The sequence below is a fragment of the Neodiprion fabricii genome, chromosome 1 (genome assembly GCF_021155785.1).
Source record: "Neodiprion fabricii isolate iyNeoFabr1 chromosome 1, iyNeoFabr1.1, whole genome shotgun sequence".
NCBI lineage: Eukaryota > Metazoa > Arthropoda > Insecta > Hymenoptera > Diprionidae > Neodiprion > Neodiprion fabricii.
Window position 1 is genome coordinate 9,519,025 of NC_060239.1, and position 17,884 is coordinate 9,536,908.

A 17,884-nucleotide genomic window follows, 5' to 3' on the forward strand; every position below is an offset into this window, starting at 1 on the left:
TACGCCGCATTCAGCTCGAAAAGTTAACGCAGAGTCAAGTGTAACACCCAAAATCTTCAGCGTCTCGCTGACGTGTACAACGGTGTTGCTAAGCAGGATGTCAGGTGCAACGACTGGGGAGAGCCTTTTGATAAAGCTGCCCGAGCCAAACCAAATTGCACCGGTTTTCGCAGTATTAATGAGAAGTGAATTGGATCGCGCCCAGTTAGCAACATTAGTCAAGTCCTCATTAACGCGTCGAATGATATCCGGAAAGTCGCTGAAAGAACCATGAAATGCAGAAGTCGTCAGCGTATAGATGGTACGAACAATGCTTCAGTACAGAACCGATGTCGTTGATGAACAACGAAAAGAGTAGCCGGCCCAAAATGGAACCTTGCGGCACACCCGTACTTCTACCTAGGGGTTGAGAACACTCGCCTGAGGGGGGGACACCACTACCTGAGTCCGACCCTTCAGATATGAGCAAAACCAATTACAAGCCGACGCAGAAAATCCCATATTATACAGCTTGTCACAGAGCAACTGAATATTTACCAATTTTCTTTTTTTAAGATTAGATTAGATTAGATTTAGAGAGAGATAACTCTAAGGTTGTCTCTGTTTGCCTAGGACTTGACAAAAAAAAACAGTCCACTGAGAGTCTCAGCGTTATATATGACTGTTCGAGTTTTTTCCTGAGTTTTTTCCTTTTCAATTTCCGAGCCGGAAAAGCCGGAAAAGTATAGTTAGAAGCAAGTAGAAGAAACAAAAAATATGTGATTTATGAACGATTTCTATTTAATTACCATTGGATTCTACAAATCGAATTCTTCGCAAGCTTCGACTACTATTAACCATCGCGTAATTAATCATCTCATTCTACAAAATTAGAGAGTTAATCCTGGCTTGATACTCATAATTACTGAGAAACGTTACAAATTCATTCATAACAAGACTCCGCAATTGCACATCCCGGATTTTCCCGTATCCCGTATGGTTATAAAAATCTTACTCTTCGTGAAATATACGCAACAGCAACTGAACTTTTCATTGTAAAATATACAACAACGCTCTGTAACACAAACAATTTAAAATTCGATATTTTGCATCGATGACTATAAATTTACGTATTCGACGTTTCGAATACATTTTACTCCAGAATCGTCCGATCCAAGGAGCTGGTAACGCCGCCGCGGTAAGTCATCGAGCGTGCACGCTCTTCGAATGTGCATCGTACGTAATAGGTTATGAAACAGCTGTGAGGATCTTCCGCGCGGCGATAAAGATAAAGAAAGAAAGAAAGAGGTTGTTACTACGAATTCCGATATTATATACGTGACGTTACGCGATAAGAATAAAAAACCCGCATACTACACGAATCTCGGTGGGGTCCTCCCCCCCCCCCCCCCCCCCCCCCTCCCACCGGCGCCCTCCAATCCGCCGGTGTATCAGTTTATCTGACGTTCTCCTTGACCGACGGAGTATCTCTTCTGACTCATTTTCCGCGCGATGCGAAACTTTGCGACTGCGTGCTGCGTGACTCGGAATCGTACGCAATTGTTATTATCGGCTGATCAACCGGCGTTGCTGAAAATGCTCGAAGAGTGGAATTGTGGCGACAAGGGGGGGCGAAGGAAGGAGGAAGAGAGACGCATCGGCGCCCGTCTAGGTCTACTAGACGACTGCGCAAGCCGCGGAAGATACTGTTGTCGAAAATCGTGGCTCATTGCCCTGCGGCGGTGTGTCACGATCAAGGCCAATGTCAAGGTCGCGGCGTAACGCGTTTCGTCTATGTTTATACGACCGACGACGAGGGTTATCGGCGGAGCAAGCCGGCCGTTTACCTCTATCCAAACATCGCGGTACAGTTGGGATGCGATTTGAAATTGAAATTTTTCTGTACCCACTGTTTTATCTTTCTAATTGTTGGCCGAGCGGCGCAGGTGGGGAAGGGTGGGGGAACTGGTAGCCTGAATACAGAATTTCGACTTATAGATTCTGCGGTAGCTTCGGCCGTCATCTTGAATTTATAGGGAAATTTGTCGTTGTGAAATAACTCGGGAGTTTTCAACTTCTGACCGATAATTGTCGTAACTAAACTTGTGGAAATTTTAATTCTTTACAACTTTGGTCTTGACAATTCTTTGCCTAAGATCGATATTTGTCGATCTGAAGGTATTGAAAAGTTTCATCGAAATTCGGGATTTAGATCACCAAAGCGTTTATTAGAAAAAGGAAACGGTGGTATTGATAAACTGTAATTTCAGGCGTTCTTTTTTTCACGTAACGACTGTATCGTGATGCCTGGCACTTCGCCCCTTCGCGGATCGTTGTCACCGAGATGTTTAATGCTCGAGGGGGGCTTTCGTGGGGTGGGAAAACAGTTCGAGACAATGGACGAACCTCGACGATGGATCGGGTGTACAGTCGATACCAAAAACGATAAGACGACAAAAACGACACAGGCTCTGACTGAGTAGAAGCGGTTTAAATTCGACCAGAACGATCTCTCGTTAACGCATAGTAATGAAAAGTATAAAAAAGCGGGTAATTGAAGGTTTTTAAGCTTTTATAGAGTATTCCATCTCTTGTTTAACACCAGAAACCTGATATGATTTGGAAAATTTTAGTTTACGCCTTATATCTGTACGTACGAGTTTTTTATAAATGACGAAAAAAGTCGTTGATAAAAACGTTGTGGGCTAAATCGTCTACAGATATCTCATTCTTTATCTAGAAATACTTATGAACATTATTATAAAAATTCATTTCCACGAATTTGTAGAGTATTAATTTACAAACGAAATTATTTCTGATCCATCAAATCGGATGAATGACAAAATTTTTCTGGATTTGGATAATGGAAAACCGATCTAAATTTGTTGAGAATTTAGTTCTCCTTAATCGTTTTTCCAGCTTTGAGTTCTTTTCCATCTTATGCTGGTGAAAGATTCTTGTGATATAATGCAACTTCATCATCTTTTTAAATTTCACTCATTTCTTTGCGATACTGTCTTAATAATAAATCTTTCGGAATGGCTGTATAAACTATAAAGTCGAGACAAAAGATTATTGCGTTCTTTATCCCGATGAAGTAGGAAATTGTTCTGTTTTTTTTTTTTTTGTTATTTAAATGAAATTCCAAGTTGGCATTTAATCCTGGAATAGCAACCCTTATTCTTCGATCACGAATTAGTTCATTTCCGCATCCACTCGACTCGGAACAACTTCAATTCGTATGACACGACGATCAGTGAGTGTCCGCCTCATTGTTGTCCACTGCCGGAAGCAACGGGAACTCGTTTTTTTTTTTTTTTCTTTTTTCTCTTCAAGCCCGAGATAAGTGACTGTAAGGTGTAAATGTGCCTAACTCTTGAAACTCGCTTTCACTTCACCATCTAGGTAAATTGGTTTTACATGGCAGACGTTAAACCAAGGAGACCGGTGCGAAAAGTAACAGTGGAGATCATAGAAATGATATTTTATATCAAACACTCGAACCGTTGATCATAATAATTAAACCGATACGGGAATGAAAATCCAACCTTTTTCCACTAAACTCATACAAGTATGAATTATCAGGCGTTGCTTTATTCCTCATCCGAACCATAATAATGAACCTAATCAAGTAACTTAACGATCTCACGTAATTAATCTGCACGCTTTGTTATGAGGTTGTCAAATTTCCACTCGTTAGAAAAGTTTCGTTTGTGCCATAAAAACTACGAAACCGTAGTATACGTTACTAAATCACCTGTGCCATGTTTTTACCGATTCATTGTACATCGTTTTGAATGTTGCGAGCCTAGTCACAGCTTGTTCTCACTATTCGTCGTTTAAAAAGTTGCTCCAGATATAAACGAGAAACGTTATGGATGAACGGGATCGAATACCTGTATAATAATATTCTAACGGACGAATCGAACAGTACGGTTGGGTTTCGCCTCGGAAAGAAATGTGGCCATGACGATTAAACGAAATACAAGAAAAAAAAAAAATAGTGTTTGTCGTTTAATCGTTAGATCGATCTAAGTTGTCGTTGGCGTGTGATGAAATATTTTGTGCTTTTGAAAATCGTAATCACTTGCAACACTTTATTTTACATATTTTCAAATGAATCGTACGTAATTGTGTGATGAGAGATAACGAACATGCGTTAATTTATTTGCCGATGGTCAACGACGATAGCAAACTGTCAATTTTTGCGTCGTTGATAATACCGACTTTGAGGAGCCCATTTGTTTGGTGTCTTACCTGCTGTTTGAAAGAATAAAAAGAAATTTATAAAGTTTTTGATTAAAATATGCAAAGTTTTTTTTTTTATTTTCAAGTGTAGATTATTTAGGAAATACGATAATCGAGAATCAACGGTTTTTGTTATTGTAGCTGAGAAAGGGATAAATGATCGTGTATTCTAACGATCAGCTGTCAAAGGCTTGCGGCGACTTCTTTGTGTAACAATTCACTTTTTACGATATTTGCAACTTCATGCACCCACATGATTTTCAGTAAATCAAAGTAATCTAATTGCCCCGTCTTCGTGACTTGGGTCAATTTCAGGTAAAAATATTCATTTATCTTGCACTTATCATATCAAATAAAATAGGGCAATAATAATAATTGACACTCTAATCATATAACTTTATTTAGTATTGCGTCGTTCGTGGGAGTAAAAAACAAAAATCGATTGCGGGAGAAATCAATCGATTACAGTGGATTAATCGGGAAAACATAATCGATTATTTTTGGTCATTCTTACCGACTACTCGCAACGCAAAGCAAGGTGGCAAAGCCTCGGAAATACGGTGCAACAACCTTGGATCAGCTGATTGCGGTAAACGGACCGTTCAAATTGGTCCAGAACAAACCGGCCACAAATAGGACGAGAATGGTAAACGTCACAGACACCGACGCCCGGCGTCCCGGCGCATCGAGTAAGCTGAGCTTGCGCCGCTTGAAGGCAGAGCGTCCTCAGAGCTTAGTCGACAGTCGATAGGCGGACGTAGCTCAGCCACGACGAAACAAGCCTCGATGTTTTTTCCATCAGCATGTAGGCTATTCAGATTTATCGTCAGGTGAATAATTACGATATCGCGAACCGGAAGTACTCGTATTTTTAAGTAGGTAAAGACGAATAGAGAACCAGTGCGTGAATGTTCGTGGGAGAAATTTTTCGTTTAGCACGATTGCGGCAAAGTTCCAAGAGTGCACGAAACCGCGAGTCTTTTTCAGGCTTTCTCATTAACTGTAAAAAAAAAGAAACAACAAAGAAAAAATAAATAAAAAATTAACAGATAGTCTCATGTTTTTAATCCTGGAGAAAAATTTTTATCCATAACGTGTGATAGCCTCGGATTTTCCCTCGGACAGTGACCGGTTATCGCTCCACCTATTTTCGATGCTTCTGGAAAATTCGCTACGGATTTTTCCATCGAATTAACAGATTACGTGAAAATATTCGACAAGGAATAAATCGGCGATGACGAGTCGATCTGATCTAGATTTCTGGGCTTTTTGATACTCCGAAGTGCATGATGTTATCGTTTAAAAAATTAGGAGAGCTTCCGGAGGAGGACGATTAACTCGACCCACGCGGAGCCGGTTTTACTTTATCCTAAAAGTGTGAGGATCGTGATGAAGAGTTTGCTTGATCAACTGCAATGGGCCATATGCGAATCTGAAGATGGCTTATAGCGTAGATTCTGTGTGGTGATGAAATTAGTCGGATAACAGAGAAATATTCTAATCAATGCACAAGTCAGATACGCATCGGTTCATTTGGATAAACTGAAAGAAAATAGAGATTCAATCACATCAATACTCAATTTTTCACAGCCGTTGTATCGAATAGTGACGATTAGTCGTGTAGTCGTGTAAAATGATCGAACTATAAAGTTTTATAAAGTTCCGAGCTTCAAGTTCGTTCTATTTTATATCTTACAGTCTCCAACCACTTACAAGTAGAGGATAATACATTTTTTCTTGATACTTTTGTATTTTTACGCTAGAATTTATTGTAAGTGTCATTGCAGCAAATTTTTTTTTTAAAACATTTGTTCCATTCGTACAACACAACAAAAGCTTTTCGGCTGCTGAAATTTGAAACAATTAGATATTTTTCTCATCTATCAAAGTTCTTGCCATCTGATTCGCTTTATCTAATTGACATTGAAATTATTCTTCAAAGCCAGTGCGGTTTTTATTTCGCGATTTTATCTTCTACTGGATTATTTTTTGGCCCTGATGCCAATGGCAAAGGATTGAACTAACGAATCTGCAACATACAGCTCACATCTTTACTACAAATAATAGGAAATTTTGCATGTAGAAAATGAGAAGAATGCCATATTCAGCAGACTAAGCTTTCTAAACGAGAGAGAAAAAAAATGCTTAGTTTTCTGAAAAACGTACATTTCAAAGTGCCTAATTGGCGAATTGAGAAAAAGTTGATTCACTATCCGTTCCTAAAAAAAAAATTGCTTAAAAAATTATGTATATACAGAGTATGAAAATGTGGAGAAAACACAAGATCAGTGAAGTAGATAAGTAATTATGGGTTAAATGTCTTTTAAAACAAGTCTGATTAAGTAAAAACTGTCCTCCATATGTTTTTATTGGAACGGGATTACTTCAATGCTTGAAAAGCTTTTTACGATTGTTTCAAGCTTATGTTCGAACAGTTGGCACTTTTGCCGTGCAAACATTTAGGATTATGTACCGACCTCTACCTTTTTTTCCACTAGTTCGTTTCTGCACGGACACGAGTGCGTGAATTTCAAATCATTCCAGCATGACGAATGAAAAAAACTTTATTCGACTACAAAACCTAGCCTTTGGAACTTTCGTCGTGCGGTCCTTTTCTTGAAGTTTAATCTTTTACGAGTTTAAAGTTCGTAACGTTAACGCAGCGATTCGGTTTTAGAAAAAATCATTAACACGCCACTGTAGAATAATTGTCTGAAATTGAGTAATATGTATTTTTAAAAAGAGAAGCTTATATTTAGATGTTTTCGAAATTGCACTCATTCGAAGTCCTTCTACATTTTCAAAATAGTGATCTTGTTTTCAATATTTCTTTACACTATTTACACTGTTTCAACGGCCAGATTATGCGCTTTCCACATACTCAGTTATGCAACATATACGATGTTAATTCGATAATGAATCCACCTCAATATCGCACAGTCCGGAATATGTATTTAAAGTATACATTAAGCGGTCATTGTTGAAATTTCGTTAAACCCGAATGTGTAATGAATGATAATGCAAAACTTTGAAAAAAATATATGACAAAAAAAAAAAACACATTTTACAAACGACACGGATTGATGTTGATGTAAAATGAAACGAACACGTGACAGAATACAAGTTTCGATAATTATATCGTGATGGCAATCCGTATGTAATGTTTCCTCTACATAAGTACTAACGTACGAAATAAAAAATTTAACGAAACGGCAGAAAAAATTTTACTTTTTTTCAGCAAATTTATACAGATCGTGTTTTCATCTGCTATCTCGTAAAAAAATCACGCGAGTTGAACATAATTCAAGTTGCGTCCTCTTGACAATTTTTTTTTATAAAAATTTCAAAATATTAGCAATAGATTTCTCATCAGTTTCTTGTCGAGCCTTCTATATCGATCTCTACGATGTATGGATTTTTTTTTTTTCAATCAATTGCGTATAAGTATGTATAAGAGTATCGTTTTAATAAAAAAGTGTTATTTATAAGTTTGAACTGACGGCTTGCGTGGTTGCGTGACTACCAATTCGTTTAGCATACATGCATGTATACTCACGTATTCAATATATCGACGGTTACATGAATTTCCGTAGAGAAGTCTTTGCGGCAATTTCATAAATGAATAATTTCGACGCAAGTCTGGTTGATTTTTATCTTGGTTAAAACGCAGCTGGCTAATTAAGGTTTTACTCTATGAATTCATGTGTAATATTTAAAGATTTTTGAAGACGTTTGCTTAATTACATAGTTTGAACATCTTAAATCATGATAATTGAATTTTTTTATTCAAAAGTCGTTAAGTTGGACGGGTTTCAAGTTTAAAAGAAATGTCTTCATTCTTATTTCGTTATTAAGAACTCAAAAACTTGCGGATTCATAGTATCCGAAGTAACAAACAGCTATAAATTGAAAACAACCGTGTCGACTGATAATAAATTCTTATAAATCCGTTTATTCATTCTCGAAATATCGGCGCAGAAACAAAATTTGTCTCACTCACTCATATACACATATACACATGCGTACCGCGATATTTATCTGAAGTATAATATCACAGGCCTGCGATGGTTTTCCTCCGTCAAAACTGAATAGTAATTTCGGTAGGTATCAGGTACGATTATACATATAAAAAAAAAAAAATTAAAAACATTCTATCACGTGAATTTTCTGAGAAATTGTTTTTTCTACTTCTTAGTACTGCTAAAGATCACTTCCAATTTCTGTGTTAATTTGTATGTGTTCTTTATGGCGATTCTGAGCATATTTAGAGTTACGTAAGTACAAGAGAAAATGATTGAACAGGAGTATTGAAGAAATTAGAAAAACATATCACAAGTATTTCTGATTCATCTAGTCATTTAAGTTTTGATCAAAACTAACGCTGTTCATTTTATAACTAAATATTCAGTTTTATATTCATTATTTTTTATTTTATTTTTTAATAAAAATTGTTAAAAAATCTATACACACGCATTTGTTGAATAAAAATAAATTATTAATGAAAAAAAAAAATATCGCTGTTTTGAGGGGAAATTAAAAGTTATATTTCGCAGGCCTGTGTAATTTCCCTTGCTCTCTTTTTTCACTAGAAATAGTTGAGCGAGAAGTTAATTATAGACATATCTTTCACGTGCTACAAGCGTCGTGTATTATGTGCGAAATCATGTTACGTAATTTATTACCGGCACGAAAGAATTTAGGAATATATTCCGTAGGTTGTATATAAATGTGATGTATAATTATTTGTAAATATGACTACGTAATTTGTTCAAGTTGGAACAAATTTTAAAAGCTGGCATGAACGAGGCGGTGAATTTTATTAAGGAAGTGTGGAATAGGGTCAAATTTTTGTTCACGATAATGACTCACCTATCATGCAAATTGTTTTTCCTAACTTATCGCTCGACATTTAATTTTATTCATGACGATACGATTCCTGCTTAATATTCTGTATTTACTTAAGCATGAAAACTGGTCTCGAACAATTATTTTCTCATTAGATAATGCAAATTGGTTTTATGCGGGTAATCTAGAAAATTTCGAAAGCCAATAATTTTACGTTATTCAAATTGACGGCAATTTCGAGAAAATTTTTGCTCCACGTAATTCCAGACATAATTCTACCCTGCAGTTTTATTTCTCTTTGCATTTTTCTCATTTTTCTCTTATTTAAACATATTTTTGACTTGATGTTATGGACCAGAGGATTTTAACGATGATTTAACCTCAAAAGTAAATATTTTGTAATTTTGTTTAGTTTATTATTTCTGAATTTGTAACTTACATGTATCATGTCTATTGTTTTATGCAACTTAATTTTAAAGCTTATGTACATCTGTTACAGCTTGCCTGATGAAGTTGGAAAATAAATAAAACCAACGAAACGTTGCAAATTTTGATAAATTGAATCTGATCAATTCTGTCCAAGTTCCCAAGAAAATTTATTATTCTTTACCGCTTACTTTCACTGATATCTGAAATTTGATTATTCCGGATCATTTAAAATGTGCGACAGTACGAATCAACTTGAAAGCGTTTAAATTTTCAAAACTTGACAAACTTGAAAAAAGAAACAGATTTTTTGGCAATAAAAAATAAAACTGTAACTTGTCCATTCGTTCGATATTTTTTTTTCTACCGGCTGCAGGCGATGCCCGAAATAAATCGTTTCAATTGCGATAGTCGTAAGATGGAATGGTCTAAGTGACGATGATAATGGTTAGAATAAATTTTTTCCTATCGAGAAATTCATTATGTTTTTGGTCTTGGGTTACAGAACTAGAGTAAGGATGTCGCCGAACATAACGAGTGCACCAACGGGGGTGCTTTTCGAGGGCGAGACGGTGGAAGACACGACGATCGTGGCGCCAGAAATCCAAAAAGAGAAGCCACAGTACGTCAGACAAATCGTCTGGCGAAATGTAATCATATTTGTCTACCTCCACCTCACCGCTCTCCACGGCTTCTACCGTATTTTCACCTCTGCCAAATTAACAACTACGATATTCGGTAGGTTTTTTTTTTAAATCAATCTATTAATTATAATTATTAACTAGTAAAGCACTGCCCACACATCTGGAAAATTTGGAAAATCTCGAATTGACAGGGGATTTTTAATTTGTTCGTGGAAAGAACTGAAAACATCAGTTTTCTATCATAGGAATCAGAAATCATTTTTTGAGGTAACAAGTTTACTTTTTTTCGTCGGGGTAAACTGACTTTTTTGTACATTATATTTGAATTGAATTTGAACCGAACATAGAGTCAATAACAGGATGGCCACTGGCCAGAAAATTCTGGAAAAGCTGGAAATGTCATGGAACTCTGAAATCATGGAATAGTCAGGGAAATGTCTGGGATTTTAACGGAAAGTCAGGAAATCGTTTACTACGTGTTGTTTTTTTCATCCAAACACGTCCCACAGTTTTTTTTTCAAGCTTCAAATTTTTCGAAAATCTTATCCAGGAAGGGAACATTAGAACACGTTAGATTATTTTAAACCATGACAAAACCATTTGCTGAACCTGTTTGAACCGGGTCACTTCAACTCCGTCTTCATAAAGCTTTTTTGGGCCGTTGATCTCACCCTTGAAGTCTTTTCGAATAATATCAAACTAATTATTGTTTATTTTTTATTCTTTTTTTTATCAAATCGAGCAAAGCGATGTCTTTCAAAGTTCTGTTCAGTATTTTGAACTTACTTCGGTACTATCACTCTGAAACTGTACACATATTCTCTGATGATCTCTAATCCCATAAACATGGATTGTGCTCGTTTCAAAATGTCGTGATCCATTTTCCTGATTGCCAAACCCAAGACCGAGACCATTGCCGGGAATCGTGGAGTTTAGATGCCCGATTTCTGTTCGGTCGTGACGTAATTTTCAGTACGCCATCCGTTGTGATCAATTGAAAACCGTGTGTGTTTGGTTTTCGAGGGACCAGAGATTGAAGCACTTACGTATTACGCTTCATCGGAGTACTTTTTATCTTCCGTAGTTCAATTCCGTCCCGTTTTTTAAACGACAAACGTTGATTTACGTATGCAACTCTCTGGAAACCTTTTCACCCTCACGTCTTGCGTTAAATTCACGATGGCGTCGAAATTCGTTGTCGATTGATCGTGATAAATAATGATTTTAAATTTACTACATATTTACTGTACAAAACAGTTGTCAATTTATGAAATCAGGCTGAAAATTCACAAAACCGTTGTAGCGACGTAAATTACTATGTATTTGCCTTAAATTTGAGATAAAATTTTTTCATTCAATAAATTTTAAAATTTATAAGAAAAATACAAAAACGCAATTTGAATTTATTAAATTGTACAGTGAATTTATTGTGTTTGTAAATTGAAGTTACTGTTCCGTATCGGAACAAAACTTCCAATACAGTTTAGGAAATTCGATGCAGAAATTGAGGAAAGTTTGACTTGGTTTTATTGTGGAGGCTGAAATCGAGCCCAGATTTTGGGTCTAGTTACAGGGCCGACCTTGGCGGGTATTCAATTTGCATGTTCGCCAATTGCCGTTTATTGTAAGTACTTTCTACGCCTTCGGCGACTCGTGTGTGCGAGCGTATATTCACGTTGTTGTTTGCGGCTCAGACGCAAGTATCTTAATCCGGTGCGTTTTACAGGCTCCTATTATTATTCCAGAGTCCGTTAACAGCACCGCTTACTGTTGATTCATCATTGACAAACGTCACTTTCGCAGTCACTTGGATCACTTAAATCGCATGATTGATGTTAATTAAACGATTGTTTTCCTTTCGTCAATGTACTTCTGATCGTTTGGCGTGAATAGGTATACGCCTCCCATTCTCTTGTTCATTCCTTATTGGCAGACGTCCGAAACAATGCGTGTGAAATACTGAATATTGGAAAAATTCATCTAAATATGGTGAAACGTGGTGAAATTTCCAAGTTTATAGAGACGGAAAAGAATATAATTTGCAATTCGAATTTCGAATTAAAAATTCAGATTCGTGATTAACGCATTTAACGCCCTCGGATACCGTATTACGTGAAAATGTGACGATTTTTTGATTTATTTTGAACTGCTGTAATGGATCCAGTATCAGAAATTTTTTAAGTCTGACCTTGGATTTGTTATCAGTGACCCAAAAAATGTCCGCCTACCAGTTCCTACCAGAATCGGAATATTTTTATATTTTTTTCTACCATATTGGATCGGCATTTTTGATTTCGTAAGCTGACTTCAGATTCGTGATCAGACACCCAACAAACCGATGAGTACCAATTTTCATAAAAATTGAAATGTTTTTAGTTTCTTTTCAGCCTATTCAATATTCCAAATTTCAATTTTGCAAATCTAACCTTAGGGTCGTGATTAGTGACGCAAAAAGCTCGCGGTACTAATTTTCATCTTGTACCTAGAACAATATTTTTCGACTGTGGTAAAAAATGTAAATAGTCAAGAACTGAGCGGAAACCGGAACTAAAAATGCCTCTCAGTGTACCGTTCGGAAGTGTTCTAAATTCTGCTTTCTCAAATCTGCGATTACGTACGACAGTCTACAGCAAACTCTTGAAATTATATGCCAAGAACAGCCTTGGATCGGAAAATAAAGGTGGGGGTTGACTATATTAATGTACGTCGGAAAGACCTATGGGTCATTCGATCACCTGTGATTATTTTCCTAGCATATTTTTTTTTATTTTGCCGCAAAGCGCGTCTCATTCAAAAGTGAATCAGAGTTCTTATAACAATCGGGTTAGCGTAACGGTTTTGCGAAACCTGATTTGCAGTTGGAGTTAAATTCAGGTTCTTGGGTTAGGATGGGTTAGGTTATATGAGAATTGAAAAAATAGACGAATTATGTGTGCATAATTGTATTCAATACGTGCGAAGAAATAATAAACGTGAACGGAAAGAAAGGCAACCATGTGAATTTCTTACGCAATCGAGGCCGCGTTCCGTACATCGTGCATGGATTACAATATTCATCAGGCTTGCATATATTTTTCACATACCATGAAATGGTTGATGAATAGTAAAATGTCCATTCATTAGACATTTCCGTAGCACGTGGCTTCCCATTACAATGCGCATTGATGTAGATCATCACCTGCATCATAGACATCGTATAATTTCTTTGATTTTTCAATCGGAGAAAGACATTTACGCGCAAATATTTGTCATTAAAATCGTACTAAAAAATGCGAGGAAAAATTTGATTTTTGTGAGAAATATTAGCAAACCATCTCGACTTCGCTCCCATCAAATGGTGAAAAAAAAATTCCCTAATTTTTTCAGATTTCTTTTTCACTCTCCCTATTCTCCCTGTTTAAGCGAAACGTTTCAGAGTATTCAAAAATATGATTATTCATTATATTTTGTACTGAATTTTATTTCAATGTTATTCACGGGTAAAAAAATCTATGATGTAAATTTCTTTTCCAATTCTATCGCTATCATAATTTTCAGTGCTCGCATCGAATCGATGTAATTATATTAAATTAACAACCTAACTTGATTTTACGAACTGTTTGAATTTTTAATCTTACGAAGTGAACAATTTTTCTCTTATCTTGTAACGCTCTTGATGATTCGCTGGTTCGTTTCACGTGAAATTATTGTAATCACATTTCTTCTGCTTTATATGTTTCAGCATTTTTCCTTTACCAGCTATCCGGTCTGGGTATTACGGCTGGTGCACACAGACTTTGGGCCCATAAATCCTACAAAGCCAAATGGCAACTAAGGCTACTGCTCACCACCTTCAACACGCTGGCGTTTCAGGTAAGTCGTACGACTTGACTTGTTATTGTTTTTTGCGCTAATTATCATTATCGTTGATGCGATAAGTTGCAGGAGTAAATTAACACGACGCTTTAATAATCTCATGAAATTTTCAGTTACCGCTTTGTCTTCTTTTCATCTTTTATTGCAGTTTAGATAACCGTTCAGGTCCATCTTGATTCCATCTATCTATCTCTCTACGACTATTCCTTTTTGTATCTTTATATGGTAAATGTTCAGTTACGCAACGTGAGTTTGAGGTCTGTTTCTCCTTCAACGATTCAACCGAATCTTGAGCCCTGAGACGTTTATACAGGGCACACCTTTCCTTGTGTTTTTTTTTTCTTTGTTCTTATTTTAAATGTCTTCACATCTTTCTCTCTTTTTCGTTTGCAAAAAATACTCAGTTCTACGTCGAACGTATCTTTAACTTCGTTCTGACGTGCGTCGTATGAAGTGTTGCGTAACCGTATTCATTCAACAACTAATTAGCTAATTACTTTTTCTTGTACCGTGTCGTGAACTGGACGTTTCAAATTCGAATGAGACCGTTTTTATTTACAGTAGGTTAAACAGGATGATAAATATATATTATTTACTTCACCATTGATTCGTATTCCTTGTGGTGTATTGTTTTTTTGTTTTGTTTTTCATCATTTAACACGTTATGCGTAATTTTCTTCGATTTTTATTTCTTAGCGTCCTTTTTTTTACATTATACTGGCGAGCAAAAAAATGTGTTAATTACCGCTTATATTGACGCAATACTGATATATAGGGCAAAGTTTGTTGAGGTAATTGATTGTTTGCAGATTATCAAACTCTCATTATCATACAATAATTACTGTTAATGAAAAGAAATGAATAGAAAATAGAGAAAAGAAGGAAAGAGATAAGTAATGAGAGTGCCTACGTATGAGGCATTCCACCTCAAACCAACCTACGTCTGAAAATCACCATTACTGATTTTACTTACTTTTAAGTATCGTGTAAAGTGTATAAAAAAATCATTTTTCACCGAGTTTTAGATACTTTGACAATTTTTTTGATCTTTACTGCTCCCAAAAACACAAAAACCCACTTTTCGAATGTATAGCCTCAATTGATTGGCTTTAAATTTTTCTCATGAACTCTTTGTTAGGTAACGAAAACTTTGAGATCGCAACGGAAGTGTGAAAGCTTTTAGCTCAGAAGCTACAGGCGAAACGAGTAGATAATTAAAAAGTGAGAAAAGTCGAATTAAATATAGATTTCAAAAATACGCAATTATAGCTTATACGTTTTTTCTTACCTTTCAATTACTTGTTTCGCCAGTAGCGCCCAAACCAAAAGCTTGACCACTTCCATCTTGGTCTCAAAATTTTCGTTCTTCAACAAAGAATCCACGAGAAAAATTTCAAGCCAATCGATTGGGGCTATTCGTTTGAAAATTGGGTTTCCTTATTTTCGGGAACGGTAAAAATCAAACCCGTGTCCCAAAAAATCTAGAGCCCGGCAAAAGACGTTTTTTTATACACTCTACACCATATTAAAATAAAAAAAATCTTCAATGTTAAGGCTCTTACATAGGTCGGTTTGGTGTGGAATGCCTGATATACACGTTTTCCAATTTGCTACAGCCTTGTTGGAGGCAATTAATCGAATTGCTTTTCCGCACCGTTCGCACTTGCTGTGTCGCAGAATCTCCTCTACTTGTAATTTAATTATACATACATCGACACGCAGCCACGTGTGGCTTCACTCAATCCGTATCCCATGAACAACCACGAGTATTTTTTTCTTACTTACTAGTTCACTCAAATTCATAGAGATAGACATCGGATGGATATAATCATACTTTACACTAATCCATATCTATAATTCTATACTATACTGATATACTAATACTAATACCAATATACATAATAAATAATAGTATTATAAAGAGGTAAAATTTCTTTGTTTATATGTAGGGCGTAATCTCTGGAACTGCCGTACCGATTTTAACAATTATTTTACTCATAAAATGCTAAACTATTCCCTAGTAATATAAGGTATAAATAATTTTCATAAAAATAAGTTTTTACTTCGAATTTTCCATATTTGTCAAATTAAGTCGGAAGGAAAAGCACTGCTTGACTGCTTTATCGTGCGTGAAAATAATGTACATTTAACTTGGATTGTCTATCTTCGATAAGTCAGGACGGGTCAGCTAGTAGATACTCTATATACTTTCAATGCTGTATGTATAAATATTTTCCTCGTTTTCTGCACAGTAATTTTTAACTCTACTGTAAGAATTCGGGATGGACAAAAATATTTATAATTCGGAAAATTACGTCTAGCCATTAAATTACCGAACAGAAGTAATATCGAAACGTAGTATTTTCAGATTGAATCTTTACAGGCATTTTATTGAGAAAAATTTATATTTGACGTTACCAACAACTTATATTCGTCTCTCTACATTATGACTGCTAAATATAATTATATTTAGTTCTGTATGAGGTTACAGAATGAAAATTACTTTTCTTGCTGCAACTACTGCTGGGTAATGTTTGAAATGGTTTCATCTAAAATAGGCATTTAAACTGTAAATGCCATCTAACATTTTAAATGTTCTCAAATAAACCATTTATATTTACCTATTTAAATTATGATTTTGAAAGCATTTTTCATTTTTCGTTTTAAATGGATCCATCGAAGCATTTTACCCAGCAGTAGCTGTAACCAGAAAATTTAGTATTTTATTATTTCTTTGGCTGTACTCATTTCGACTATATATGTTAGTTGTGACTGTTGCGATACTTTGATCTTGGTGGCAAATATGTAGTAAGTTAAAAAGATTTTGCACCGTAATTATCAGAAAGTGCAGTTTTGATAATTATCATAAGATTGACGAAATTACTCGAGTCACATTTGCTTGTAATTCAAACCATACCTAAATCTCTACTGCGACAATACATATTTCACTATAATTTTCCGTTAACTATGAAAATGAAACTTTTCCTCGTTCTTGGAAAAGTATCTTGATTTTCGTCAAGTTGACCACATATCAGACATTATATCAGCAGTCTCAAAAAATGTTCGAACGTTATAGAAGAGCAAATTTCCTGCCTTGCAACTATAATCAAGGGAACAGCGAAAAATTACAAAATATCCAAAATTTCGGTCGACTATCACAGATGCTAATTTATTTTCTTGTTTTTTTCGCAGGACGCGGTCTTAGATTGGGCTCGAGATCACAGAGTGCATCACAAATACAGCGAAACAGACGCTGATCCGCATAATGCGAAAAGGGGATTTTTCTTCGCTCACGTTGGATGGTTATTGTGCCGAAAACATCCGGACGTTAAGCAAAAGGGCAAAGGTATCGACCTCAGTGACCTTGAGAGCGACCCCATACTTGCCTTCCAGAGAAAGTAAGTGGATCAAATAGCAACGGAAAGCGGCAACTAACCGGAATGAACCACAAACGAAGTTGTATAAAGTTTTTTCTTCCACCCGAATGAAAATTTTGTCGAAATTTTATTGACAACGAATAGCTTGTATAATGCAATCGAAAATAGAAATATCGTACTTTTTCTTACCTTTCATGCGTCTGTATAACCAGGTCTGCTGCATTCTTTACCAAACTTGTTACCCACTTGCAAACAATTTTGACTTTTATAGATTTAAAATTACAGAAACTAGTAAAAACAGGGAGAACGTATCCTGTTTCATAAATTATATACGCATATGTGTTTTAATTGGTCGAAATACAACAATCGAGCGATTTGTTCTCATCATTTATATGAAAAAGAGATATAAGGGAGAGTAAAATGGCTCGAACGCGGTGATGAGATACGATTGATTGCCTAAATTGGAATAAATATCACGTGAAAATTATCCGTTTACTTACATGAGACTAG

At 35.9% G+C, this 17,884-nt stretch overlaps 1 protein-coding gene across 3 annotated transcripts in view; it reads left to right on the plus strand.

The window, feature by feature from the left end:
• The window catches only part of LOC124188092 (acyl-CoA Delta-9 desaturase-like), a 46,841-nt gene that overhangs the window by 23,249 nt on the left and 5,708 nt on the right, over nucleotides 1-17,884 (plus strand). For 2 of the 3 annotated variants that reach the window (XM_046580451.1, XM_046580452.1), the window contains exons 2-4: nucleotides 10,004-10,236; nucleotides 13,864-13,994; nucleotides 17,190-17,395. In XM_046580451.1, the coding sequence (XP_046436407.1) occupies nucleotides 10,004-10,236; nucleotides 13,864-13,994; nucleotides 17,190-17,395 (570 nt within the window). Of the gene's footprint in view, nucleotides 1-4,963; nucleotides 5,058-10,003; nucleotides 10,237-13,863; nucleotides 13,995-17,189; nucleotides 17,396-17,884 lie in introns of those variants that run through there. The other variant, XM_046580450.1, reaches the window with a different exon arrangement.